General features: G+C 42.6%; 1 protein-coding gene across 4 annotated transcripts in view; it reads left to right on the forward strand.

Annotated features, from left to right (window-relative positions):
* Positions 1–23,545, forward strand: part of LOC118362883 (uncharacterized) — a 41,555-nt gene extending 18,010 nt beyond the window's left edge. For 3 of the 4 annotated variants that reach the window (XM_035743592.1, XM_035743590.1, XM_035743591.1), the window contains 2 exons: positions 11,491–11,544; positions 22,050–23,545. In XM_035743592.1, coding sequence (XP_035599485.1) covers positions 11,491–11,544; positions 22,050–22,175 — 180 coding nt within the window. In that variant the 3' untranslated portion in view covers positions 22,176–23,545. Of the gene's footprint in view, positions 1–11,490; positions 11,545–12,842; positions 13,317–22,049 lie in introns of those variants that run through there. The other variant, XM_035743593.2, reaches the window with a different exon arrangement.
* Positions 23,546–27,339: the final 3,794 nt, after the last annotated feature.

The raw sequence follows: 27,339 nt of genomic DNA on the forward strand, positions 1-27,339 counted from the left end.
CACAACAATGTTTGAACTTTTTAAGAACATTTGTGGCCTATATATTTATGGGTAACAGGGTTAATGTGTTATGTTAAATTTTCCACCACAAAACACCAGACAATTACTAAAAAGAGTAGAACCAGGGCCTCCCGGGTGGCACAGCGGTCTGCATTGCAGTGTATCGCAGCTGCCCCCGCGACTGGGAGACCCATGAGGGGCGCCAGGGGTAGCCTAGTGATTAGAGCCGAAAGGTTACTCGATCGAATCCCCGAGCTGACAAGGTAAAATTCTGTCGTTCTGCCCCTGAACAATGCACTGTTCTTACGCCATCATTGTAAATAAGGGTTTGTTCTAAACTGACTTACCTGGTTAAATAAAGGTTAAATAAAATAAAAACGAGGCAGCGCACAATTGGCCCAGCGTCGTCCGGGTCAGGGGAGGGGTTTGGCCTGCCGGGATGTCCTTGTCCCATCGCGCTCTAGCGACTTCTGTGGCGGGCCGGGCGCATGCATACTGACACAGTCGCCAGGTTTACAGTGTTTCCTCTGGCTGGCATCCGGGTTAAGTGAGCAGTATGTCAAGAAACAGTGCGGCTTGGCGGGTCGTTTTCCAGAAGACCTATTATACACTGCTCAAAAAAATAAAGGGAACACTAAAATAACACATCCTAGATCTGAATGAATGAAATATTCTTATTAAATACTTTTTTCTTTACATAGTTGAATGTGCTGACAAACAAAATCACACACAAATTATCAATGAAAATCAAATTGATCAACCCATGGAGGTCTGGATTTGGAGTCGCACTCAAAATTAAAGTAGAAAACCACACTACAGGCTGATCCAACTTTGATGTAATGTCCTTAAAACAAGTCAAAATGAGGCTCAGTAGTGTGTGTGGCCTCCACGTGCCTGTATGACCTCCCTACAACGTCTGGGCATGCTCCTGATGAGGTGGCGGATGGTCTCCTGAGCGATCTCCTCCCAGACCTGGACTAAAGCATCCGCCAACTCCTGGACAGTCTGGATGGAGCGAGACATGATGTCCCAGGTGTGCTCAATTGGATTCAGGTCTGGGGAACAGGCGGGCCAGTCCATAGCATCAATGCCTTCCTCTTGCAGGAACTGCTGACACACTCCAGCCACATGAGGTCTAGCGTTGTCTTGCATTAGGAGGAACCCAGGGCCAACCGCACCAGCATATGGTCTCACAAGGGGTCTGAGGATCTCATCTCGGTACATAATGGCAGTCAGGCTACCTCTGGCGAGCACATGGAGGGCTGTGCGGCCCCCCAAAGAAATGCCACCCCACACCATGACTGACCCACCGCCAAACCGGTCATGCTGGAGGATGTTGCAGGCAGCAGAACGTTCTGCACAGTGTCTCCAGACTCTGTCACGTCTGTCACGTGAACCTGCTTTCATCTGTGAAGAGCACAGGGCAACCTGTGGCGAATTTGCCAATCTTGGTGTTCTCTGGCAAATGCCAAACGTCCTGCACGGTGTTGGGCTGTATGCACAACCCCCACCTGTGGACGTTGGGCCCTCATACCACTCTCATGGAGTCTGTTTCTGACCGTTTGAGCAGACACATGCACATTTGTGGCCTGCTGGAGGTCATTTTGCAGGGCTCTGGCAGTGCTCCTCCTGCCCCTCCTTGCACAAAGGCGAAGGTAGCGGTCCTGCTGCTGGGTTGTTGCCCTCCTACGGCCTCTTCCACGTCTCCTGATGTACTGGCCTGTCCCCTTGTAGCGCATCCATGCTCTGGACACTACGCTGACAGACACAGCAAACCTTCTTGCCACGGCTCGCATTGATGTGCCATCCTGGATGAGCTGCACTACCTGAGCCACTTGTGTGGGTTGTAGACTCCGTCTCATGCTACCACTAGAGTGAAAGCACTGCCAGCATTCAAAAGTGACCAAAACATCAGCCAGGAAGCATAGGAACTGAGAAGTGGTCTCGTCACCACCTGCAGAACCACTCCTTTATTGGGGGTGTCTTGCTAATTGCCTATAATTTCCACCTGTTGTCTATTCCATTTTGCACAACAGCATGTGAAATGTATTGTCAATCAGTGTTGCTTCCTGAGTGGACAGTTTGATTTCACAGAAGTGAGATTGACTTGGAGTTACATGGTTGTTTAAGTGTCCCCTTTATTTTTTTTGAGCAGTGTATATATATACAGTGGGGCAAAAAAGTATTTAGTCAGCCACCAATTGTGCAAGTTCTCCCACTTAAAAAGATGAGAGAGGCCTGTAATTTCCATCATAGGTACACTTCAACTATGACAGACAAAACGAGAAAAAAAATCCAGAAAATCACACTGTAGGATTTTTTATGAATTTATTTGCAAGTTATGGTGGAAAATAACTATTTGGTCAATAACAAAAGTTTATCTCAATACTTTGTTATATGCCCTTTGTTGGCAATGAGAGAGGTCAAATGTTTTCTGTAGGTCTTCACAAGTTTTTCACACATTCCTCCATGCAGATCACCTCTAGAGCAGTGATCTTTTGGGGCTGTTTCTGGGCAACACAGACTTTCAACTCCCTCCAAAGATTTTCTATGGGGTTGAGATCTGGAGACTGACTAGGCCACTCCAGGACCTTGAAATACTTCTTACGAAGCCACTCCTTCCTTGCCCGGGCAGTGTGTTTGGGATCATTGTCATGCTGAAAGTCCCAGCCACGTTTCATCTTCAATGCCCTTGCTGATGGAAGGAGGTTTTCACTCAATCTCACGATACATGGCCCCATTCATTCTTTCCTTTACACGGATCAGTCGTCCTGGTCCCTTTGCAGAAAAACAGCCCCAAAGCATGATGTTTCTACCCCCATGCTTCACAGTAGGTATGGTGTTCTTTGGATGCAACTCAGCATTCTTTGTCCTCCAAACACGACGAGTTGAGTTTTTACCAAAAAGTTATATTTTGGTTTCATCTGACCATATGACATTCTCCCGATCTTCTTCTGGATCATCCAAATGCTCTCTAGCAAACTTCAGACGGGCCTGAACATGTACTGGCTTAAGCAGGGGGACACGTCTGGCACGGCAGGATTTGAGTCCCTGGCGGCGTAGTGTGTTACTGATGGTAGGCTTTGTTACTTTGGTCCCAGCTCTCTGCAGGTCATTTACTAGGTCCCCCCGTGTGGTTCTGGGATTTTTGCTCACCGTTCTTGTGATCATTTTGACCACACGGGGTGAGATCTTGCGTGGAGCCCCAGATCGAGGAAGATTATCAGTGGTCTTGTATGTCTTCCATTTCCTAATAATTGCTCCCACAGTTGATTGCTTCAAACCAAGCTGCTTACCTATTGCAGATTCAGTCTTCCCAGCCTGGTGCAGGTCTACAATTTTGTTTCTGGTGTCCTTTGACAGCTCTTTGGTCTTGGCCATAGTGGAGTGTGACTGTTTGAGGTTGTGGACAGGTGTCTTTTATACTGATAACAAGTTCAAACAGGTGCCATTAATACAGGCAATGAGTGGAGGACAGAGGAGCCTCTTAAAGAAGTTGTTACAGGTCTGTGAGAGCCAGAAATCCTGCTTGTTTGTTATTGACCAAATACTTATTTTCCACCATAATTTGCAAATAAATTCATAAAAAATCCTACAATGTGATTTTATGTTTGTTTTTTTTCTCATTTTGTCTGTCATAGTTGAAGTGTACCTATGATGAAAATTACATTATGTATGTATGTATGTGTGCGTGCGTGCGTGCGTATATATACACACACACACACACAGTTGAAGTCGGAAGTTTACATACACTTAGTTCGGAGTCATTAAAACTAGTTTTTCCAACCACTCCACAAATTTCTTGTTAACAAACTATAGTTTTGGCAAGTTGGTTAGGACATCTACCTTGTGCATGTCACAAGTCATTTTTCCAACAATTGTCTACAGACAATTATTGCAGAATTATTGATTATTTCACTGTATCACAATTCCAGTGGGTCAGAGGTCTACATACACTAAGTTGACTGTGCCTTTACACAGCTTTAAAAATTCCAGAAAATTATGTAATGGCTTTAGAAGCTTCTGTTAGGCTAATTGACATCATTTGAGTCAATTGAAGGTGTACCTGTGGATGTATTTCAGGGCCTACCTTCAAACTCAATGCCTCTTTGCTTGACATTATGGGAAAATCGAAAGAAATCAACCAAGACCTCAGAAAACTAATTATAGACCTCCACAAGTCTGATTCATCCTTGGGAATAATTTCCAAACGCCTGAAGGTACCACGTTCATCAGGACAAACAATAGTACGCAACTATAAACAGCATGGGACCACACATCCGTCATACCGCTCAGGAAGGAGACGTGTTCTGTCTCCTAGAGATGAACGTTCTTTGGTGCAAAAAGTGCAAATCAATCCCAGAACAACAGCAAAGGATCTTGTGAAGATGCTGGAGGAAACAGGTACAAGAGTATCCATACCCACAGTAAAATGAGTTCTATATCGACATAATCTGAAAGGAAGGAGCCACTGCTCCAAAACCGCCTTAAAAAAGCCAGACTACGGTCTGCAACTGCACATGGGGACAAAGATTGTACTTTTGGTAGAAATGTCCTCTGGTCTGATGAAACAAAAATAGAACTGTTTGGCTGTAATGACCATCGTTATGTTTGGAGGAATAAGGAGGAGGCTTGCAAGCCGAAGAACACCATCCCAACCGTGAAACACGGGGGTGGCAGCATCATGTTGTGGGGGTGTTTTGCTGCAGGAGGGACTGATGCACTTCACAAAATAGATGGCATCATGAAGGAAAATTATGTAGATATATTGAAGCAACATCTCAAGACATCAGTCAGGAAGTTAACGCTTGGTCGCAAATGGGTCTTCCAAATAGATAATGACCCCAAGCATACTTCCAAATTTATGGCAAAATGGCTTAAGTACAACAAAGTCAAGGTATTGGAGTGGCCATCACAAAGCCCTGACCTCAACCCTATAGAACATTTGTGGGCAGAACTGAAAAAGTGTGTGCGAGCAAGGAGGCCTTCAAACCTGACTCAGTTACACCAGTTCTGTCAGGAGGAATGGGCCAAAATTCACCCAACTTATTGTGGGAAGCTTGTGGAAGGCTCCCTGATACGTTTGACCCAAGTTAAACTATTTTAAGGTAGTGTTATCAAATACACTCAATTAGTATGTACACTTCTGACCCACTTGGATTGTGATGAAAGAAATAAAAGCAGAAAAAAATAAGTCACTCTTCTACTATTCTGACATTTCACATTCTTAAAATAAAGTGATGATCCTAACTGACCTGAAGCAGGGACTTTTTACTAGAATTAAATGTCAGGAATTGTGAAACTGAGTTTAAATGTTTTTGGCTAAGGTGTATGTAAACTTCCGACTTCAACTGTATATAAAAAGTTGAACCAGCTCACCTGCTTGACTGTTAGATGTTCAATGTTTCTTTTTAAATAAAAATAAATAATTTTACCAAGTTGAAATGGAAGTTCAGTTCATATTACAGGGTTGACCTTAAACCTGAGGGACTAAATGTAAATTAATCACATTAAGTAAGTACATTTGAGAATATCTTTCCCAAAGCAACAAAATTAACTAGAGCTTTAAAATGGTGCAAATCTTGGGGTTAAATCTTCCCAGAAGTTGGACGAACATGTCGTGGGATATTCCAAAAAGGGGGATTTGAGAAAGAAATACAGTTATTGACATGTAAACACACTGCTATTTGAATATTTAACATGGTTTACTTTAGTTGGAATCAGAGTGTAGGTTATCCAACTGTTAAATTAAGTGCTTTATCAAAACTTACACACAATGTTTGAGGGACATAAAAGGCACTCGTGGAGCAACCCATTTCCCTTTGAAATTTGTATATATTTATTATTTTGGTATGCTAGTTTTCAATGCGAGCAATTAGCCTCGAGCAATTAGCCATGCTAACTACATCTCTCTTTTTACTCCCAAAAAGTTAGGTATAAAACCTATTGTGGATTGCCATCTGTTCCCTGTAGACTACATCCAATCTTATAAAACAAACAGAAAAGTATCATATTTGGATGGACTAACCATTTAAGGTTCATCGAAGGGGCATTCTTTATCCATGTTGGCCAATGATGCCATGTTTCAACTCTTGTTTGGGTATGTAGTCTGTGGACCACACCACAGATCTTCCAAGATGACTCAAGTGTATTGTTTTATATTTTTCTCATCCATATCTGTTATGGGTTCAAGTAAAGCATTACCTAAATTTAACTAATGGGTTTTCACGAAGGACAATTGACCAAGAAAGTTGTGTGAGTATGTTATTTCACTCAAACTGTATTCAGGACACTGAATAACTAGGCTTTACTTTAGGGTAGCCTTGTACCACTAGCCAGACTGTAGACTATGCTTCATTACATTGAGTTTGGGATTAGGTAAAGGGACACAATAGCGTTGCTCTCCTGCACACACACACCCACACAATCCATTGCCCGGCGCTTGCCACCTCGGTGGTCCGGAGAGACGAGGGAGGCACGGACGGCAGATGTCTGCCCTCGTTTCTCACAAAAGCCAGCAAGGCAGAAGGAGAGGATTAAATAAACAACAGAAAACGACAATGACTAATGAGTCACAGAGAAGCTGGTCCAGTGATCGTTAAAATCCAATAGCCACATTGGCACAGACTATGATATTGGAAGTGTGTGTATGCGTCTGTGTGTAGGGGAGGATTTGAGGGGTCCATATGTCCATGGGTGTTTTTGGAAAAAGGGAACAGATGAGAGACAGCGGGCAGTAGTGACAGGGGCTCGGGGAAATAAAAGGAAAGGATGAGGTTGTGTGCGTTTCTGTCTGATCAGCATCTGAGTGTGTGTCTGTGTGTGTTTCTACATCTTTATGTGTGTATGTGAGCTCAGTCAAGGGGAATGGGAGGTGCTGGAGGGAAAACAATAGGGGGGTCTTCAGAGGTAGCTGCCAGATAATACTCTCCCATTAACCCTTTTCTGGGCAACTCCAAGTGTGCGTCCCTATGGACCCTGGTCAGAAGTAAGTACTGTATAGGGAATGGGGTGCCATTTGGGATGGGTTCTTGGAGTCTCCAAATTATCAATCTAAATAAATGTCTAGACTTCTCCATCCTTCATATCAAATGGTATCTACCTCTGTTTTGCCTTTCATTGTCTGAACTGTCTAAAAAGTAATTTCCTGCATCTCAACCTTTCTCTTTTCTTTCTCACAAACTATTTTAGTGGATAGCACCTTCTCTCCATTAAAAGAACCTAGAGTACATTTTGCAACTATGTTTCCCGAAATTTGCAACTAGAGCCCCCCACTCACACTATGCTACAATTCTGCGCCAAATCAAGGATATTGTAGTCACTTTGCCGACAGATGGAGTTAAACACTGTTAGCACAACTCTTTAAAGGAAAGTAATAGTAATGCCAGCGCACGGTGCTAGGACATACCATGAATCCAAACACCTCAACAACGACTAATAGTAGGAGCACCTTTGCAATAGGCTGCTAAAATAAAAGGAGATGCAAGTGAATAAAATCAGCATACAACATAAGTGTGACATAATGTACAGTCATTTACCTGACAACGTAAAAATCTGTCGTTCTGCCCCTGAACAAGGCAGTTAACCCACTGTTCCTAGGCCTTCATTGTAAATAAGAATTTGTTCTTAAAACTTGTTTGGGGATAGGGGGCAGTATTTTCACTTTGGATTAATTGCGTGCCCATAGTGAACTGCATCCTACTCTGTCCTAGATTGCTAATATATGCATATTATTATTACTATTGGATAGGAAACACTCTGAAGTTTCTAAAACTGTTTGAATTATGTCTGTGAGTATAACAGAACTCATAGGGCAGGCAATCATCCAAACAAGAAGTGAAAAACTGAATGTGGGTCAAATTTTGACGTCATCGCCCCTTCCTTTCCCAACAAGATATGGATCTGGTAGCACTTCCTACGCCTTCCACTAGATGTCCTCATTCAGTAGAACGTGGAATGGAGCTTCTGGTGTGAACTTTGACCTAATGGGAGGGGAAATAGTCACTGTCTTGGCAGAATGCAATTTCCCTGTGGCGCATTTCTCTGTGGGTGCCACCGTCGTTCCATTTGGCTGCAGATGAAAACGTATGATCCGGTTGGAACGTTATTGGATATATATGAAAATAACATCCTGAAGATTGATTCTCTACTTAGTTTGACCAGTTTATTTGACCTGGAATATATCTTCTTGAAGTTTTCGTGCGAGTTGTCCTGGACCAGCGTCAGCTTTTGGGCACGTGAGCTGAAAGTGCTAGCAAATGCAGCTAATTGGACACTAGTATTGGACATTATGGAACAAAACAACGATTTATTGTGGAACTAGGACTCCTTGCCCTGCATTCTGATGAAAGATCATCAAAGGTAAGGGAATATTTATGATGTAATTTCGTATTTCTGTTGACTCCAACATGGCGGAGAAATACTTTTACGTCTGAGCGCTGTCTCAGATTATTGCATGGTAGGCTTTTTTCGTAATGTTTTAAAAAAATCTGCCACAGCAGTTGCATTAAGAACCAGTGTATCTTTAATTATCTGTAGAACATGTATCTTTAGTCCAAGTTAATGATGAGTATTTCTGTTATCTGGCGTAGCTTTCTATAATTCCTCCAGATTTTTTGGAGCCATTTCTGAACATGGTGTCAATGTAAACCGAGATTTGTGGATATAAATATGCATATTATCGAACAAAACATACATGTATTGTGTAACATGTCATATGAGTGTCATCTGAAGAAGATTTTCAAAGGGTTAGTGATTCATTTTATCTCTAATCCTGCTTTTGTGACTCTATCAAAAAATACACGTGTTTTCGCTGTAAAACATTTTATAAATCAGACATGATGGGTAGATGAACAAAATGTTTATCTTTCATTTGCTGTATTGGACTTGTTAATGTGTGAAAGTTAAATATTTCTAAAGAATATTTTTGAAATCCCTGCGCCACTTTTTCAGCTGAATGAGGGGGATGGAGTTCCCCTCGGGGATCGCCTTGCCATAACTTAACTGACTTGCATAGTTAAAGGTTAAATAAAATAAAAATCTTTGTAATATTCTTAAACGGGTCAAAAGGGTCACATGGCTGTTTATCTCTACTACTAATCCACCGTGCTCACGGTAATCCGAACCCAATTGCTCAGATGTGGCACGACCCATTGTCTGTAGGGAACGATTGTCAAAGCAAACAGTTTGTGGCAGATGTCTTTTTTACCTGGTTGGCCACAAATGATTGGTCTGTCAGATATGCATTAAGTTCATAACTGTGCGCCTCGAGAAACAAAAAATCTGAATTTCCTTTATGGTCCTCAAATGACAGAGATGCATATACGGTTTCAGGGATGATACAGAGCACATTTAAGAGCTATTAAATTATCAGCAAACTTTCAACTACTAAACAGACTGTACAAACGTTTGATGGGAAGGTTAAGGGGGTTAGGCATGTGAGGTCCATAAAGTACCTTGCAAAAGTATTCATCCCCCTTGGCGTGTTTCCAATTTTTTGCATTACAACCTGTAATTTAAATGGATTTTTATTTGGATTTCATGTAATGGACATACACAAAATAGTCCAAATTGGTGAAGTGAAATGAAAAAGATAACGTGTGCACATGTATTCACCCACTTGGCTATGAAGCCACTTGGCTATGAAGCCCCTAAATAAGATCTGGTGCAACCAATTACCTTCAGAAGTCACATAATTAGTTACATTGCACACAGGTGGACTTTATTGAAGTGTCACATGATCTCAGTGTATATATACACCTGTTTCAAAAGGCCCCAGAGTCTGCAACACCACTAAGCAAAGGGCACCACCAAGCAAGCGGCACCATGAAGACCAAGGCGCTCTCCAAACAGGTCAGGGACAAAGTTGTGGAGAAGTACAGATCAGGGTTGGGTTATAAATAAATATCCAAAACTTTGAACATCCCACGGAGCACCATTAAATCCATTATTAAAAAATGGAAAGATTATGGCACCACAACAAACCTGCCAAGAGAGGGCCGCCCACCAAAACTCACGGACCAGGCAAGGAGGGTTTTAATCAGAGAAGCAACAAAGAGATCAAAGATAATCCTGAAGGAGCTGCAAAGCTCCACAGCGGAGGTTGGAGTATCTGTCCATATGATCACTTTAAGCCATACACTCCACAGAGCTGGGCTTTACAGAAGAGTGGCCATACAAAAGCCATTGCTTAAAAAAAATAAGCAAACACATTTGGTGTTCGCCAAAAGGCATGTGAGAAACTCTCCAAACATATGGAAGAAAGTACTCTGGTCAGATGAGACACATTTTAGCTTTTTGGCCATCGAGGAAAATGTCTGGCACAAACCCATCATCCCGAAAATACCATCTCCACAGTGAAGCATGGTGGTGGCGGCATCATGCTGTGGGGATGTTTTTCATCAGCAGGGACTGGGAAACTGGTCAGAATTTAAGAATAGATGGATGGTGCTAAATACAGGGAAGTTCTTGAGGGAAACCTGTTTGTCTTCCAGAGATTTGAGACTGGGACGGAGGATTATCTTCCAGCAGGACAATGACCCTAAGCATACTGTTAAAGCAACACTCGAGTGGTTTAAGGGAAAACTTTTAAATGTTTTGGAATGGCCTAGTCAGAGCCCAGACCTCAATCCAATTGAGAACCTGCGGTATGACAAAGATTTCTGTACACCAGCGGGACCCATCCGATTTGAAGGAGCTGGAGCAGTTTTGCCTTGAAGAATGGGCTTATAGAGACATACCCCAAGAGACTTGCAGCTGTAATTGCTGCAAAAGGTATTGACTTTGGGGGTGTTGAATAGTTATGCACGCTCAAGTTCTGTTTTTTTGTCTTATTTGTTGTTTTTCTCACAGTAAAAAATATGTTGCAGTGGTAGGCATGTTTAAATGAAATGATATACAACCCTCCCCCCAATTCCAGTTGAAAGGCAACAAAATAGGAAAAATGCAAGCCACTGTACCAGATCTCCCTCCCTCCACAACAGCAGGAGTCTTGCGTTTACAATCTAACTTGGACTGGGAAGTAGTCTTTGACAGGATATTATAAGCTTTGTTGACTGCCTTGTTTGGCTTAGCAGCAGCTGCACTTCCCTCACTTTCTTGATTTGTAATTCTTAATGGACTCACAGTGGTCAGGTCCTGTGACATCATCAAATGAATTTACTTCTAATTGTCAATGAAACCCATTGGCTGCTCTCGACGGAATACAGTGGCTTGCGAAAGTATTCACCCCCTTGGCATTTTTCCTACTTGGAAAAACGGCTGTGGGGGTGAATACTTTTGCAAGGCACTGTAAACTGCCCTTGAAGTATGCAGTTTTAAGCTGCATTCTTTGTATGAAACGGGGTATACAAATCAATTCATTATTTATTGTAATTATTATTCAGGTGTGTTTTGAAATGTTTCAGTAAGACATGGGACAGAATGCGGAGGGATAAAGTTGGTTTAAAGAGGGATGTTTGCTGATAATTGTTTCTCATTTCTTCCCCTCAGAAAATGCTCCTTAAAAAGAACTGTGGTGGGAAAACACGGACCATAAAGATTCGGGTGAGTTTAGATTAATCTTCTGGTCTCCACAAGGATAGTAAAATGCGGGCTCCCGAGTGGCGCAGTGGTCTAAGGCAGTGCATCTCCGTGCTAGAGGCGTCACTACAGACCCTGGTTCAATTCCAGGCTGTATAACAATCGGCCATGATTGGGAGTCCCGTAAGGGGCAGTGCACAAATGGTCATTGTAAATAAGCATTTGTTCTTATTTTTAGTTAAATATAGGATATAAAAAATTCAAACACAAACACACGGAGTCCTTATCCTTTCAAACCAAGCGATAATATCCAGTCAAGGTGGCCGTGTCCATTAAAGTCGCGATAAGACTGAGAGATCATGCAGACCCCCGTGAACAAGTCTGTCTCGCTACACTGTTGATGCCCCTCCAAATGCATGCTGGGATAGAATCTGACACCAGTGTCATGTAAAAATACTCCATGTGAAAGCTTATTATTGTGAACATTTTTACACTTATGATTGCCTGTGATTGTGACGTGAAAGTGTGAAAAAGCTCATGGCTTGAGAATTCTCACTGGTCAATTGCTTCTGCTTCAATTTTGCTTCTGGTTTATCTTGTTGCTTAGGTGGATAACGCCAGTGCCTGATTGAAATTGACACTTAACTTGAATAAATAAGAAATTATCACTTTTTAAATATATTATTGATTATTTTGCTATGCTGTCGGGGCTGGCTAGCTAGCTAGCGTCGGGTAACTTTAGCAACTGGTCAGAATGGTGAGAGTTTATGCGTTAGCATAGCGATTTAGCCACAAACCTGTTACCTAGTTGTGAAAACTGTGTAGATGGCTGAGCTCGTGGCTGTGCCACTGCGCTTGTGCGGATCGCTCTCCTCTCACCCACATCTCCACTACAGTCACTTTGATTTGACATTGTTCAAATATGTTATTTTGAAAACCAAATGTATTGATCTAGCCAGTTGCCATTCTGTCCATAGCTCGCTATTTGCATGACCACAACTAGCCCTGACGTTCCTTATGCAGTCAAGAGTATGTGACCGTAACCCACCGTCTTTCAGACTTAACAGTAGTCTACCATGGTTGCCTCTGCTGGAGCAATCCTTGAATGGAAAGTAAATACAAATAAAAACATTTGTGGTAAAGCCAAGTAATCATCTATCAACCACTGAGGTATATAGCTTGCTATGGATCAACAATACGATGATTGCCATGATAGTACAATTTCACCAAAATCATCTGTTAAAGTCCTCTCATTTTATGTTACGAATGACCTTTACTGGCGTAATGTGGAACTGAAGACTCAACTTTGTTGTTTCTTCCAGGTTTGTCTCGATAATGCCATGGAGAAAACAAGACCTTCCTTGGTGTCCTTTGTTAGTCCATGGCCATATGCTTAATTAGTAGGTTGATTTTATTTCAGGTTGTGAGGAATACATTACAGGCTATCTGGAAGAAAACTATTCATCCTGGCAGGTATCAGACCAAAAGCAAAAAATGTACATGAACATTTCCCATGTCTCATAAGGATCTGCTGTCTTATAGCTGTTATCGATGACACTAGATAAACTGTCTAGCTATAACAACAGCCCACCCCAATACAATGTGTCATGCTTTTACTGTTACACTTACCCACTGGACCAGCTTAATGTTAGGTTAATGACAGCAAACAACAACACTGAAATATGTGACCGTTTTTTATTTCAAGGGTGGTGGGGGAGGAAGAGAATACATTCCCCAATTTAAGACAAAACAATAACGACAAAGCCAAAAGACATGAATAATACAATTCAAAAGTTTTTCTGCTTTCCTTATGTCTTCAGACAAATGATTAAATCCCTCTGCTCATACTAAGACATATTAGTCAGGCTTGAAGCCATGACTTCCAAGAAATGTGTAAAACTCCAACTTAGTATTGCTTGTGAAGAATATCAGGAAAAACTAACCGAATCCGTTTTTTAAACCTAGATATTACAAGCAAGAGGTAGAATGTGGTGAGACCATGTGGTGAACAAAAAGTATATAAAACTGAAAATGCGATCGTAAAGGAGGCAAAAGTATGATGAAAGTAATGACACAGTGAGGATGAATGAAGTGAATGACCAGGGATGCAGCAAGGACACTTAACGCCCAGGAGAGGCAGAGCGGTTGGGCACAGGATCAGGCTGCTCCTCCGAATGGACTGTGGGGTGGTCTGAGAAGAGGACAAGACCTAACACTGCCAGAGCTTGTGCACGCTAGGACAAACAACGATGCAAACAGTGAGTGGGATTCTAACACAATTACGTTTAAACACAACTAATAAAAGTAAATTGTAGGGATGGGATCAGGGCAACATTGGAAAATATTCCCTTTTTAGAGAAGTCCATTTCAGCTATGTATTTACCCTACAATTTAGTGGGCTTCCACTTTATCTAAGATACGACTAATTAAATTGGCCATTATCATGAAGTATGAAATCATGTCAGCTGTATTGAAAGTACTGAAACTTGTCTGCCACACCTGATTGAAAAGAGCAGGGCAAATGTCAGCTCGCCACACCTTTGCCAGCGTCCCTGGCTTCTACACTATTTTGCTATCTACAGTGGTGCTGCTGTGTCAACAACCCCTCTCCCAAAATTATGTCTCCAGTTGTTTACATTTTACCATTTGTGAAGCACACCTGTGCATATTCAATATGACTCACCCTGTGTGGCTTACCTTGACTTCCTCCTTGAAGTCATGGTGATGAGGGGATCCACAAGAGACAAAGCTAGAAATAGGTATGGAAAAGAATGCATGCATTCACCCAATGATGAAAAACCCATGGTAATGAGTCCCATTATTGACCAAGCTGATTTACTGTTTACTAGGAGTGAACAGGGAAACAGTATAGAATTTAATACGTTCCTTGGGACCCCAGTCATTTTATGTTTTTGTACAATTCCACCAGAAGTACAACTGAGGTATATTCAGTGACAACTCAGATGAAATGTACAGAACGTTGCAGGTAATTGAGTATAGTTTCCCAACTGGGTTCTTTTGAAAGAAAGAATGAGGGTTGAAGGCAAGTGCTAATGGCTACCTTGGTCTTTCCATAGAAAAGTCCTTTGGAGGAAGAATGTGAGGCATATATTTGACACTTATCTAAACCAGTGTTTTTTTTATGTAGCCTAGCGGTTAGAGCGTTGGGCCAGTAACTGAAAGGTCGCTGGTTCGAATACACGACAAGGTAAAAAAATATCTGGCTTTGCCCTTGAGCAAGGCACTTAACCCTAATTTGCTCCAGGGGTGCCATACTACTATGGCTGACCCTGTAAAGCATCACATTTCACTGCACCTACTGTATCTGGTGTATGTACAAAAACAAATAAACTGTCCCTGGGGACATTTTAGTTTTTGGCCTGGCACTACACAGCTGACACAAATTATCAACTTATTATGGTTAGAACGTTGGGCCAGTAACCGAAAGGTTGCTGGATCGAATCCCAGAGCTAACAAGGTTAAAAAAATCTGTCGTTCTGCCCCTGAGAAAGGCAGTTAACCAACTGTTCCCCGGGCGTCGAAGACGTGAATGACGATTATGGCAGCCCCGCACCTCTTGGATTCAAAGGGGTTGGGTTAATTGCAGAAGACTCATTCAGTTGTACAACTGACTAGTTTTCCCCTTTTCCCATTATCAAGCTTTGATGATTTCAAACAAATGTGCACCCCTTTGGGTCCCCAGGAACAGGGTTAAGAAACACTGATCTAAAAATTCTTGACAAGTTCTACAGATGGGTGTTTACCTTCTGGGTATCTCTGCCTGTCGCACCTCCAACAGTGCTCTTATGTCAGCTACAGGATAAACAAAAAAATGGGTAGAGTTTAAGACATGCAACTTCTTCATGAGACATGCTACATGTATAATGGCAATATGAAGAACAATAGGTTTGGCAGTGCTGACAAAGATTGGGGCAGAGCGATTCCCCTTGCTGCCCTAAAAGCAAGGAACAGGGATTTGAATTTCATGCACACTGCCGATGGGAGCCAGCGAAGGGAGTTTTACACAGTTGGCTATGGGTTGTTGTTATCTGTGACAGAGCCTTGGAGCAGGCAGCCTTTCCAGGCAGGAAGAGCAGCTTCTCTTGTCAATGTTGAGCTTGACGTGGTAGGCTAACATCCAATCTGCTAGACATGCAAAGTTGGTTGTCTTTTCATCTGGAGGGAGGTCAGAGAGACACAATAAGGGTAACTCGGTGTAACTTAGTGTGATTGGTAAAGTCTCAACACTTATGTCCGGTCCCAAATCGCTTCCTACCCCTCCCCTTGGCCCTAACCATTTGTTTCTGTAGCTCTGTAAGGTGTGAGATCCATAATTGCACTGCTTATAGCCTACCTGCCAAGACCCTACAGATCTGCAAACATCGAGGGGATAGGACCAAGGGGGAGAGAGTGATTTAGGACTGGTGGAGGGAGCAATTTAGGACTGGCTTTACATTGACACAGTACCTAGCTGCTAGTTGGTAGATGCAAAGATGATATTTAGCTGACCAGCAATCCTGCCTTGTGTAGGGTTTCTGGAGGTGTATAGCTATTAGCTGGCTATAAGCCGAAAAAGTGTCTTCATTTTAGGAAATCTCCCACTGACAACTATGACTAGCTAGGATCATTATATTAGCTTAGCTAACATTTAATTAATGAAACAAGCATTACTAGCAAGCTAGGTGAAAGTTGTTTATACTTTGTCTGAAAAAGAGCTTTACATTTGTTCATTTAGCTAAACAAGCAAGATACAACTGCACACCTGAGAACAAGCCACATTGACCAGCTGACAACTTATTACGCTAGCTAGCTAATTCAAGAGGGAGGGAGGGAGGGTGAGACGAGACATCCAAACGAGCGCAGCCATCTACACAGGAGTGTTCACAACAAGCTAACAGGCTTGCAGCAATCGCAATGTTATCACACAAATTGCTAAATCTCGCCATTCCACCCAGTTGCTAAAGTTACCCGACAAGTGTCGGGTAATTTTGTTATAAGTGTGAAAAACATCACAGTCAATCATAATCATTGATTGTGAGCTATTTCACGCTGTGAGCTTTTTAAAATGTTAACCGGCACTGGTTTCTATGACCCTCTGCTACAGCCACTATGTCTACTCTAACAAGAAAGCAGAAACTCTATATTAAACAGCAAGCAATTATCCTTTCATCACAGCTTAGAACTTACAATTGACTTCCCTTTAGGTCCAAAATTACTATATACTGTCATCACTGGGCATTGTTTATTTCTGAACCAAGGGTTTATTTAAGGCAAGTGACACTAGTTCAAGGATATTTTATTGCAATGGCTCAGCGAAGATGCAAGCTATATACACTAGCTCTAAAAATTATCTCAGTGCTGAGACCACTCTAGGGTGTTTTTGGAGCGCCATGTGTCACCAGCAGGGTAAGTGTGTGTGGGCCACGGGTTGTGTAAGTGGTGGGGGGAGGCGGGCTAGGCAGCTCGAGTTGAGTCAATGGCACCTGGGCATTTTGGCACAAACCAGCACAGTCCAGAAGGATGCATAGAGTGTGGCGGGAAAGTGACTGGATTCTCTGTGTGGATTGCAAACACACGTTTATGACACACCATTAGTGTCAGCACAGACACACTCGGGTTACAATTTTGCACTCGTAGGCTAACCCTTTCTACGTGGTTGAACGCTACTTTCGCTGTGTCTAAGCTCTGACTGAAATAAATAATTGAGGCTCATCTTTCAAAGTGGTAGAAGAAGAGGAGAGATGGAGGAGTGTCTGTGGTTACCTTGTGGTGTATCACCAGGGATGAAGTCACTTTCCATTTTTAGCCCGACGGGCTGCTCTGTGTTGTGTTCCTCTGCTACAGAGATGTTGTTCATGATCTCCTCTCATTGTTGTTTTCGTTGTTAATGATGACTCTTGGTAATGGTTATTTTCCAGACACAGCATTTTCTAGTACAGTAGATCTTTGGAGCGATCTCCATCTCTTGTTACTTCTGTTCTTCCTCTTCACCACTCTCTCTCACACTCCCTCCTCCCCGTGCTCGCTCTCCTTGCTACTTTCCCCTTTAACTCCCCTACACGTCTCTTCTCCCTTTCTCCCTGCCTCTGTCTTTCTCTCTTGCTCTTTCGCCCTCCTTTTTTCTCCATTAACCTAATTCTCTCTCTCTTTCCTGGCATGGGACCAGGAGAGACACTAGATTTCAGGATGCTGTGTATCCCTGGAAATAATAAGAATTCATGTAAACAAAACAGTTTTGAAAACATGGCTTGTCCCAAAAAAGTGGTCTCGTGGCAAAACTTACCCCAGGTATGGGGTCAGTATAGGGACAGGGTAAGTTGAGCAGCCTTGATATAACTGGGTGATGGTAGGTAAAAGGTTTTGTTCGTGGCAGAGGAGGCTTGTGGGAGGAACCATTACAACGAGCCCGTTCTATAGCTCCTCCCACCAGTCTCCTCTGATTCATGGAATGGGGGTGTGGTATATTGTATATCTTAAATGTATTCCCTCATGCAGATATAGATCTCTGTTGAGACGTACCCTTAATTTCTTGACCAGTTGTCTGGGACAGGGATGTGCCAATTCATAGCAGCCTCAAATGCAGAGAAGTTGCCTAAGTCCATGAAACTGGTTTGTGTGATTCTTCATATGTTTAGCAAGCTCAGACTCCATGTCATCAGAGCCTCTCTTTTGCACAGGTAAAGTGCATTCGGAAAGTATACAGACCCCTTGACTTTTTTCCACATTTTGTTACGTTACAGCCTTATTCTAAAATGGGGGAAAAAATATTTCATGCAATCTACGCACAATACCACATTAAGTGAAAATGGGTTAAGATTTTTTTTATTTACGATTTTCTTTTTAAATGTTACAAGTATTCAGACCCTTTGCTATGAGACTCGAAATTAAGCTCAGGTGCATCCTGTTTCGATTGATTGTCCTTGATGTTTCTGCAACTTGATTGGAGTTCACCTGTGGTAAATTCAATTGATTGCCATGATTTGAAAGGCACACACACCTGTCTATATAAGGTCCCACAGTTGACCGTTCAAGTCAGAGCAAAAACCAAGACATGAGGTCGAAGGAATTGTCTGTAGAACTCCGTGACAGGATTGTGTCCATTCACAGATCTGGGGAAGAGTAACAAAAAAATTCTTCAGCATTGAAGGTCCCCAAGAACATAGTGGCCTCCAAAGAAATTTAGAACCACCAAAACTCTTCCTAGAGCTGGTGGTCACTCTGACCGAGCCAGTGTTCTTCTGTGGAGATGGGAGAACCTTCCAAAAGGACTACCATCTCTGCAGCACTCCACCAATCAAGAATTTATGATAGTGGCCAGACGGAAGCCACTCCTCAGTAAAAAGCACATGACAGCCCGCTTGGAGATTGCCAAAAGGCAACTAAAGACTCTCAGACCATGAGAAACAAGATTGTCTGGTTTGATGAAACCAAGATTGATCTCTTTGGCCTGAACATCACGTCTGGAGGAAACCTGGCACCATCCCTACGGTGAAGCATGGTGTTGGCAGCATCATGCAGTGGGGATGTTTTTGAGCTGCAGGGACTGGGAGACTAGTCAGGATTGAGGGAAAGATTAACCAGAGATCCTTGATGAAAATCTGCTCAGGACCTCAGACTGGGGCGATGGTTCACCTTCTCTGGAGAAACCTGAAAATAGCTGTGCAGCAACATTGCCCATCCAACCTGAGAGAGCTTGAGAGGATCTGCAGAAAAGAATGGGAGAAACTCCCCAAATACAGGTGTGCCAAGCTTGAAGCGTCATACCCAAGAAGACTCGAGACTGTTTTCACTGCCAAAGGTACTTCAACAGTCCTGAATAAAGGGTCTAAAAACCTGTTTTTGCTTTGTCATTATGGGGTATTGTGTGTAGATTGTTTTTGTCCATTTTAGAATGAGACTGCAACATATCAAAATGTGGAAAAAGTCAAGGGGTCTGAATACTTTCCGAATGCACTGTTCATGTTAATTTGATTTTTTGTCAATGTACCTCGTCAGTATCATTTTGTCATCCCTTGCTGCTGTTCAAATGGACTCTCAAGAACCTCAAGGGGAGGTAGACCCATGATTGTTTTACGTTTCAATAAGCCAGCAGCATACCACCCTGCATACCACTGCTGGCTTGCTTCTGATGCTAAGCAGGGTTGGTTCTGGTCAGTTCCTGGATAGGAGACCAGATGCTGCTGGAAGTGGTGTTGGAGGGCCAGTAGGAGGCACTCTTTCCTCTGGTCTAAAAAAATATATATATCCCATTGCCCCAGGGCAGTGATTGGGGACACTGCCCTGTGTAGGGTGCCATCTTTTGGATGGGATGTTAAACGGGTGTCCTGACTCTCTGAGGTCATTAAAGATCCCATGGCACTTATCGTAAGAGTAGGGGTGTTAACCCCGGTGTCCTCCCCGGTGTCCTGGCTAAATTCCCAATCTGGCCCTCAAACCATCAGTCACCTAATAATCCCCAGTTTACAATTGGCTCATTAATCCCCCTCCTCTCCCCTGTAACTATTCCCCAGGACGTTGCTGCAAATGAGAATGTGTTGTCAGTCTACTTACCTGCTAAAATAACGGAAAATAAAATAAAATACGGGGCATGATGTAACAATCTGTAACAATAAAAATCTTGAATTCAAATGCATGAGCTATTGCAAAAATACTATGCATATTATCACAAAAACTGACTATGTAATCATTTGTATTGGGTATGGTGGCCATTGGCTCAACTTACCCCAAGGCAAACAATTTGACTATTAGCTGACTCAACTACAATGATGCACTTTCATGCTAGGTTTAGGACTTCATTTTGAAGCTTGTCGAGACACCAACTTATGAACAAAACAATCTTACAACAATCTACTGTGGTTTAGACTTCTGACTTTGTGAAAGTCTTTTTTGGACAACTTGTTTACCACTTTTTCCATGTGGTTTCTTCCTTCAGACTCCATTTTGTTTATGCTTTCCTAGTAACAAGGGTTGGCTTAACTAACCCTTCACCTCAATTTACCCCACTCTCCTCTACTCCTGAAACTTCAGCTCTGGGGTGGGAGAGAGTAGGAGGAGGTGGAGAGAGGTCTTTCTCAGGGATGGAGCCGCCAAGAGCAGTGTCTGGTTTCAGCCCCCGAAGAGGAGGGGGGGGGGGATTGTGAGTGGAAGAGCAAGTTCGAGACAGAGGGATGCAGAGCTGGATGAAAGACTCCTGTTAAGAGGCGTGAGACTGGCAGGACCTCAATGTGTCCATTTAAAGTTAGCGTTATCGTGCTAGCTGGCAATATTAGTGTGCTTTGATCCAGGCTCAGGTCAGGATACGGGAGTGAAGAGGAGACATAAATGACATCTTATTAGAGCTGCTGGTCAGAAAAACTTACCCAAAGGTATTGTAGAGCAGAGCTTTATTTAACTTTTAATGCACTTTACACTTGATGTGGAAGTCAGAACATTACAGTAACAGCATGTACAGTATATTGAGGTGATGGAGAAGGCAGAAAAATATGATACTGAAGGGATGTGGGGTGGGAAATGGGTTCAGGTTGAGAGAGGGATTAAAAGAGAGGAAGGAGGATGATGAAATGATAGAATGAGTCGCACAAACCCCAGACTCTCTCATTCTACTCTGTTTGCCCTCTATCCACTGAGGCTAGTTCCTGATTACAGTGTGTGGGGCCTTGTGATACTGTAGGGCAATCTTTCACCCTAGAACTTCCACTACCCCCCTGAGTAGGCCGGAGAAAGTGCTGCCTCACTGCCAAATGACACAAAGCAATTTCCTGTCGAGGGGAAAACGACTTGGGCTAATTTTAGACATACCCTGCAGTCCTTCACAACAGAGAAGAGTGAGAGTCCTGCCCAGGGCTCTGTACAGTATGCAGTGGAAGAGTTATGTCACTAGCCCTGTTATGAATATAAAGTCTCACTGAAAATGTAGAAATGAAATATCATACTTTTCCATTCAGTTCTCTTCCTGCATGTCTGTGGTTTTGGTTACATTTGTCATTCACTTGCAGAAATATCAGATATACTTAACAGGAATGTTTCAGTTCTTGGCGTCACTATTCAAAGTCATTAAAGTAATTGTTCTAAGCTCAGTTGAAGCAGAATTTAGTGAGAAATTGAGTTTCAATTATTGCTTTATGTACCCAATCTGCAGTTATTCTGGATGCAATGGAATGATTACCAAAGTCGTTCCAGGGTATCTCCGTGGCATAGGGACAACTCGGTGTAAATGGTTGCCTTAGTTTCTACCCCATCCAGACTAGGTGAATGAAAGGGCTCCATCCCATAAATAATTATCTTCTGCCTACTGTGAATCTTAGCTCTGTAAAGAGGGCACCAGCTAGCATCACATTAGCCTCTAACTCTGACCTAGCTACAGTAGGGGTGGCTGACCAGTATATTACCACTAACTAATGCCTAGGGAAGCAGGGTAAGCCCTGCTCTTTCCATCTACCCAGAATCATAGAGGATTAAAAAACAGATCAGCCAAAACACTAACTATTCCTTCCTTTGGTTAACCATACTGTCTCTTTTTCTGTCCACAGAACTTGACTGGCACTCGCCCTCTACCCAGGTATGCCTACGATCCCTCCATTTTTGCCTTCCGTTCCCTCAGCACGGTACCTCCTTGCAGTCCACTGACTCCGTCCGAAGACCGCCCATGTGTGTGAGGGGATAACACCAACAGACCCCCCACACACTTATTGACCGTATAGGAGACCCCCAGACTATAACTTGTCTCAGCTTTGAAGATGAGACTGTGCTAAATAATGAGTAATAATGACCGATGGGATAATTTGACAAAGCCTATGTTTGAAAGGTCAATATTGTACTCTCAGGTAATCCCACTCTGTCAAGTCATGCTCTTGCTCGGACAACTGCTCAACAAACACAAGCATCTAATACACTAAGAATGTGGTGATCTTAACCCTGATATTGAATGATTATGTGAGACATGCAGATTGTATGTACTGGGGAATGATAAGGCTGCAATAGAAGTCTCTTCGAAAATACACCGCTTCACTCAAGCTCTTCGTTCCAAGGACACTTCAGATATTTCATACATTAACAGCTGTCTTTTGGATGTCTGTTCAGAAAATGGACTTCACTATCAAATATATTTTCAAAGGACAACACAAGCATTGGAAAGCGTTCAGACTACTCCGATGCATTTGATATTCACAAGAGAACTGTATCTTGATGACAATCAAGGGTCAAACAAACTCAAGACAGGTTCATTGTCTAGACTGGAAAAAGCTCATTAGGACCACTCATTAACAGAAGGGCTCTTGATACATTGCAAGCTGTACACTGCACAATACATGTAGAGTCTATGTCTTTGTATGTATCAACCAGTTAGAGGGAAACTGGCCTGACAATCTGTCCTAATACACATGAATAGGTTGTGGTGACAGAGGGCATCCCTGACACATGCAGTCATTTGAAAGTAAAGTAGATGTCTGTCTGCATTACTATTTTGTGGATGTTATTTGAATTGTCCAGGTAATAAGCTACTACGGCATGTATGATCGTAGTTCGCGTTAACCTTAAAACATTTTTTCTTTTTTTGCTTCAACCTGTCTGAGTTTGATTTTCACTGTAGAGGAAATCCATTGTCCTCTTTTCCTGCATGCATTTCACTGTGCTGAGGTGTAGAAAAGAACAGTATGTAAGCATTTAAGGTAAGTATAAGAAATCCACTAGAATGACATGAGATTTCTAACCCATACGTTCTTTTCTTGTATGAGACAACCAACACTATGCTTCTGAATGACATTCCTGATGGATTGAATGTAAAACTGAAAGTAGTCTTAACTGTAGAGTCGTTATGCTAGGGTAATCAGAGGACAGATATGAAAAACCTTTTCTCAAGTGACATGACAACCTATTTATGCATATGAATGTATACCGTGATGGACATGTTGAGATCAAAACAGTGTCGTCACCGTAACCAAGCTCTTCTAAAGTGACTGCTGTGATGTTTCTGTGTCCCTCGCATTACTTCTGAACAAATAAACGCCCTGTGGCCTCTTGATTCTTAGGAGTGATTTTTATTTTTACATTTCTACATTTGCGTCAATATACAATATACGGTGCATTTGGAAATTATTTAGACTCCTTCCCGTTTTCCACATTGTTACAGCCGTTTTTTAAAATGCATTCAAAATGTTCCCTGATCTACACACAATACACCATAATGACAAAGCAAAAATAACCCTACGGTCGCTGACCGTGCTCCTCTGTGTAGATGGGAGAACCTTCCAGAAGGACAACCATCTCTGCAACACCCTATGGTGAAGCATGGTGGTGGCAGCGTCATGCTGTGGGGAGACTAGTCAGGAACGAGGGAAAGATGAACGGAAAAATATACAGAGAGACCCTTGATGAAAACCTGCTCAGGACCTCAGACTCAGGCAAAGGTTCACCTTACAAACGAGACAATGACTCTAAGCACACAGCCAAGACTCTGGAGAGACCTGAAAATAGCTGTGCAGGGACACTCCCCTCCAACCTGACAGAGCTTGAGAGGATCTGCAGATGAATGGGAGAAACTCCCCAAATACAGGTGTACCAAGGTCCTGGAGAGGCCTTGCCAGTCTCCAGATCTCAACCCCATAGAAAATATTTGCAGGGAGTTGAAAGTCCGTGTTGCCCAGCAACAGCCCCAAAACAACACTGCTCTAGAGGAGATCTGCATGGAGGAATGGGCCAAAATACCAGCAACAGTGTGTGAAAACCTTGTGAAGACTTACAGAAAATACTCATTTTCCACCATAATTTGCAAATAAATAAATAAAAAATCCTACAATGTGATTTTCTGGATTTCTTTTCCCATTTTGTCTGTCATAGTTGAAGTGTACCTATGATGAAAATTACAGGCCTCTCTCATCTTTTTTTAAGTGGGAGAACTTGCACAATTGGTGGCTGACTAAATACTTTTTTTGCCACACTGTATTTAAGTTTTTTATTTTTAATGAATTTGCAAACATTTCTAACAACTTAGTGTCTGAATACTTTCCAAATGCACTGTACAGTGCTGTCATCAAAATAATTGTCCTCACAATTTCCATTTTAGAGCAGAGCACATTACAGGTAATAATTCTACATGCATTGACACAGATTACCATTTTGTATTACTGTAGCTATGTACCAGGGTTGGTGTCAATTCCATTTCAATGCAGGAGGTGAATCCAAAAACAAGTGAATTTATTTTCAATGAGGACAATCTCCCATGCAATCTCTTTTGTGTCTCTATACTCTATGTGGCCGTCCTCGTTGCCCTGGCCCACCCAGCTCCTGATCCATGACCCTGGCTTACTGCATCTCTAGCCCCAGTACTGGTGGAGCTCTGGGAGTTGAATCCTGGGTCACTCAAATTGACTGTATGAAGCCCAAACAGATATTTGAATAAAACAATCATTTCAAATCTTGCTTACATTTGTGTACCATCACGTATCTTTATTATTCGTGGGAATAGAACAGATTTCCCAAATTAAAATTACTTGGAGATAAAAAACATTGTTCTGAAAACTTGGGGGGCCAAATAAAACCACCCGGGGGCCAAATTTGGCCCACGGGCTGCCAGTTGAGGAACCCTGATATAGAAGGTCAGGCAGCATGGTTCAACTGTGCTGGGCCAGGTGCTTAGAGCTCCTGAGTGGCGCGGTGGTCAAAGGCATTGCATCTCAGTGCTCGAGGTGTCACTACAGACCCTGGTTTGATTTCATGCTGCATCACAAATAAAATGAAACAGAGGTGGATCTGGAGCCAGGGGCAGACTGGTCCATTTTTAGCCTAGTGAGCCTATTTAACTTAGTTTGTTATTTTCACACAAAATTATAATTTTCTGGCTAATAATGTGGGCCTCAAGGAATAAAATGGGGTGGTGTGTTAGAAATGCCAGGACCAATTTTTGGTTCCAATCTGCCCATCTGGAGCTAGAGCCCAGGGCCAAAGCTGTCTGGAGGTCCAGCAGGACACTTCCCAATACACCTTAGGAGTGGGTGGGGAAGTGGGATTTGAATGTATGTGATTACAGCATGTGTTTGCATACAGTATTCGTTTATGCAACTGTGTGTATTTTCAGAGTGTGTAAAGCTTGTGCACCTGGTATGTGGGTTATATGCAGCTAAGGCATCTGCAGATATATATTAATACTAAGAATCAAGATTAACATACAGTATATGAGTATTTAACACCAGTGTGTGTCTCTGTATGTGCAGAGGTTGAGTGGTGGCGTAGTAGACCGAGGCAGGACTTGTGTTGTATCACATCAAAGCCTGCCAAGACTGCAAGGTTCACAACCCTCCTCACTGGGTCACAATAGAACATCTCACCAAACGGTGCAAGCCAATCCTGCAAGATTTTTACCGTCAGTGTGTGTGTGTGTGTGTGAGAGCCACTGACGTCAGCACCACTACTGGGTTGGCTGTGAGAAAAGGGCCTGTAGTGAGGCAGATGGGGATGGTGGATGCTTTGGAAGAGAGGGAGTGTGAAAATGGAGTGGAAGATTTTGGATGGAGTGGTTGAACTGGAGATGAGACGGCACGAATGGCTACAAACATGGAGCTATTTCTGAGGGGAAATTAGTATTCACTGCAAACCTTCAAAGATGAAATCCGAACAATCCGTGGGCTAAGTACTGTGTTGGTCAACTTTATTGTACAAATAAAAAGTAACAAAATATGTGACTTTTGGAAAGGGTAATACTTTTAACCTTCCGGGTTTAAGTCTCAGTTGAAGGAGGGGATAGGATACAATAGTAGTGAGGTGGAGGAGGAGAACGAGGAAGAGAATGAAGAACACAGGAACAAATGCCATGTGGTATTTCTGAGGCAGAATAATCCTCCTCTAGGCAGCTTGCCACACACACACAAAACCCTATTTCACACACAAACCAGCCTGCCAAACGCTGAATCACTCACTCGTAATGAAGATCTGGTTAAAAAGAGACTTTGGAGTGGGAGGACACACACACAAACTACTGTTGACGACTCATTATCAGCTTGCGTTTTATCTGGTAATGCCACACAAGTGTCCAGATGGCCTGCAAAGCTGCTTCAATGCTCTCCCTCCCTCTCCGCCCCGCTCACTCTCCTTTGAAAGAGGGTTACGCCAGCAGTCGACAGAGTGAAACCCAGCAGGAAGTCCATACTGTTCGGACGTCAGGTGGGCTTAGCTGCAAGAGAGCAGCCAAAGTAACAAAGCTGACCTCAGATGAGTGAATATCTGCGCTAAAGCTAAATGTTTCACTATATTATGTGCAGTCATCAGACATACGATAGGGCCAAATCAAATTTCAGTTAGAGACTAGGTTTAAGTGCAGGCTATCTTTGTTACGTACAAGGGGGAGAGCCTAACCAGAATCTGAGAACTGATATCTAAACCATAATGGTTTATTCACATTGTTCAAGGATAAGTAATGCAAAACATTCACCAAGTTGTTTCAATTTCATGATTATCATGAAAAAAAGGAGGCAATTGTTACCACGAGTCAACTGCAAACTGTCTACCACGTAAAAACCACAATGAGGAAAACATGGAATGTTTTACCAGTTTCAGGCTGTTTCAGCCTCTACAATGTTGCCATTTACTCAGAAAATGAATTAAAATATGGTAAAACACAAGTTGCATGCAATATGGAGAGGGGGTAAACCCTGAGGCGACAGTTACCGGTGTGTGTGTTGCTGATAAGTTTGCAGGTGGTTGGAGTCGACAGAAGGGTCAAACATGTATGCCTTGTGTTCAGAAGCCGTTGAGGTGGACATGGCCATCCCCAGACAGACCTGTAGACTTGGAGGACAACGTTTTAGGCATATTAGTCTGAACACGAAC

Source organism: Oncorhynchus keta, chromosome 29, assembly GCF_023373465.1.
Source record: "Oncorhynchus keta strain PuntledgeMale-10-30-2019 chromosome 29, Oket_V2, whole genome shotgun sequence".
Lineage (NCBI taxonomy): Eukaryota > Metazoa > Chordata > Actinopteri > Salmoniformes > Salmonidae > Oncorhynchus > Oncorhynchus keta.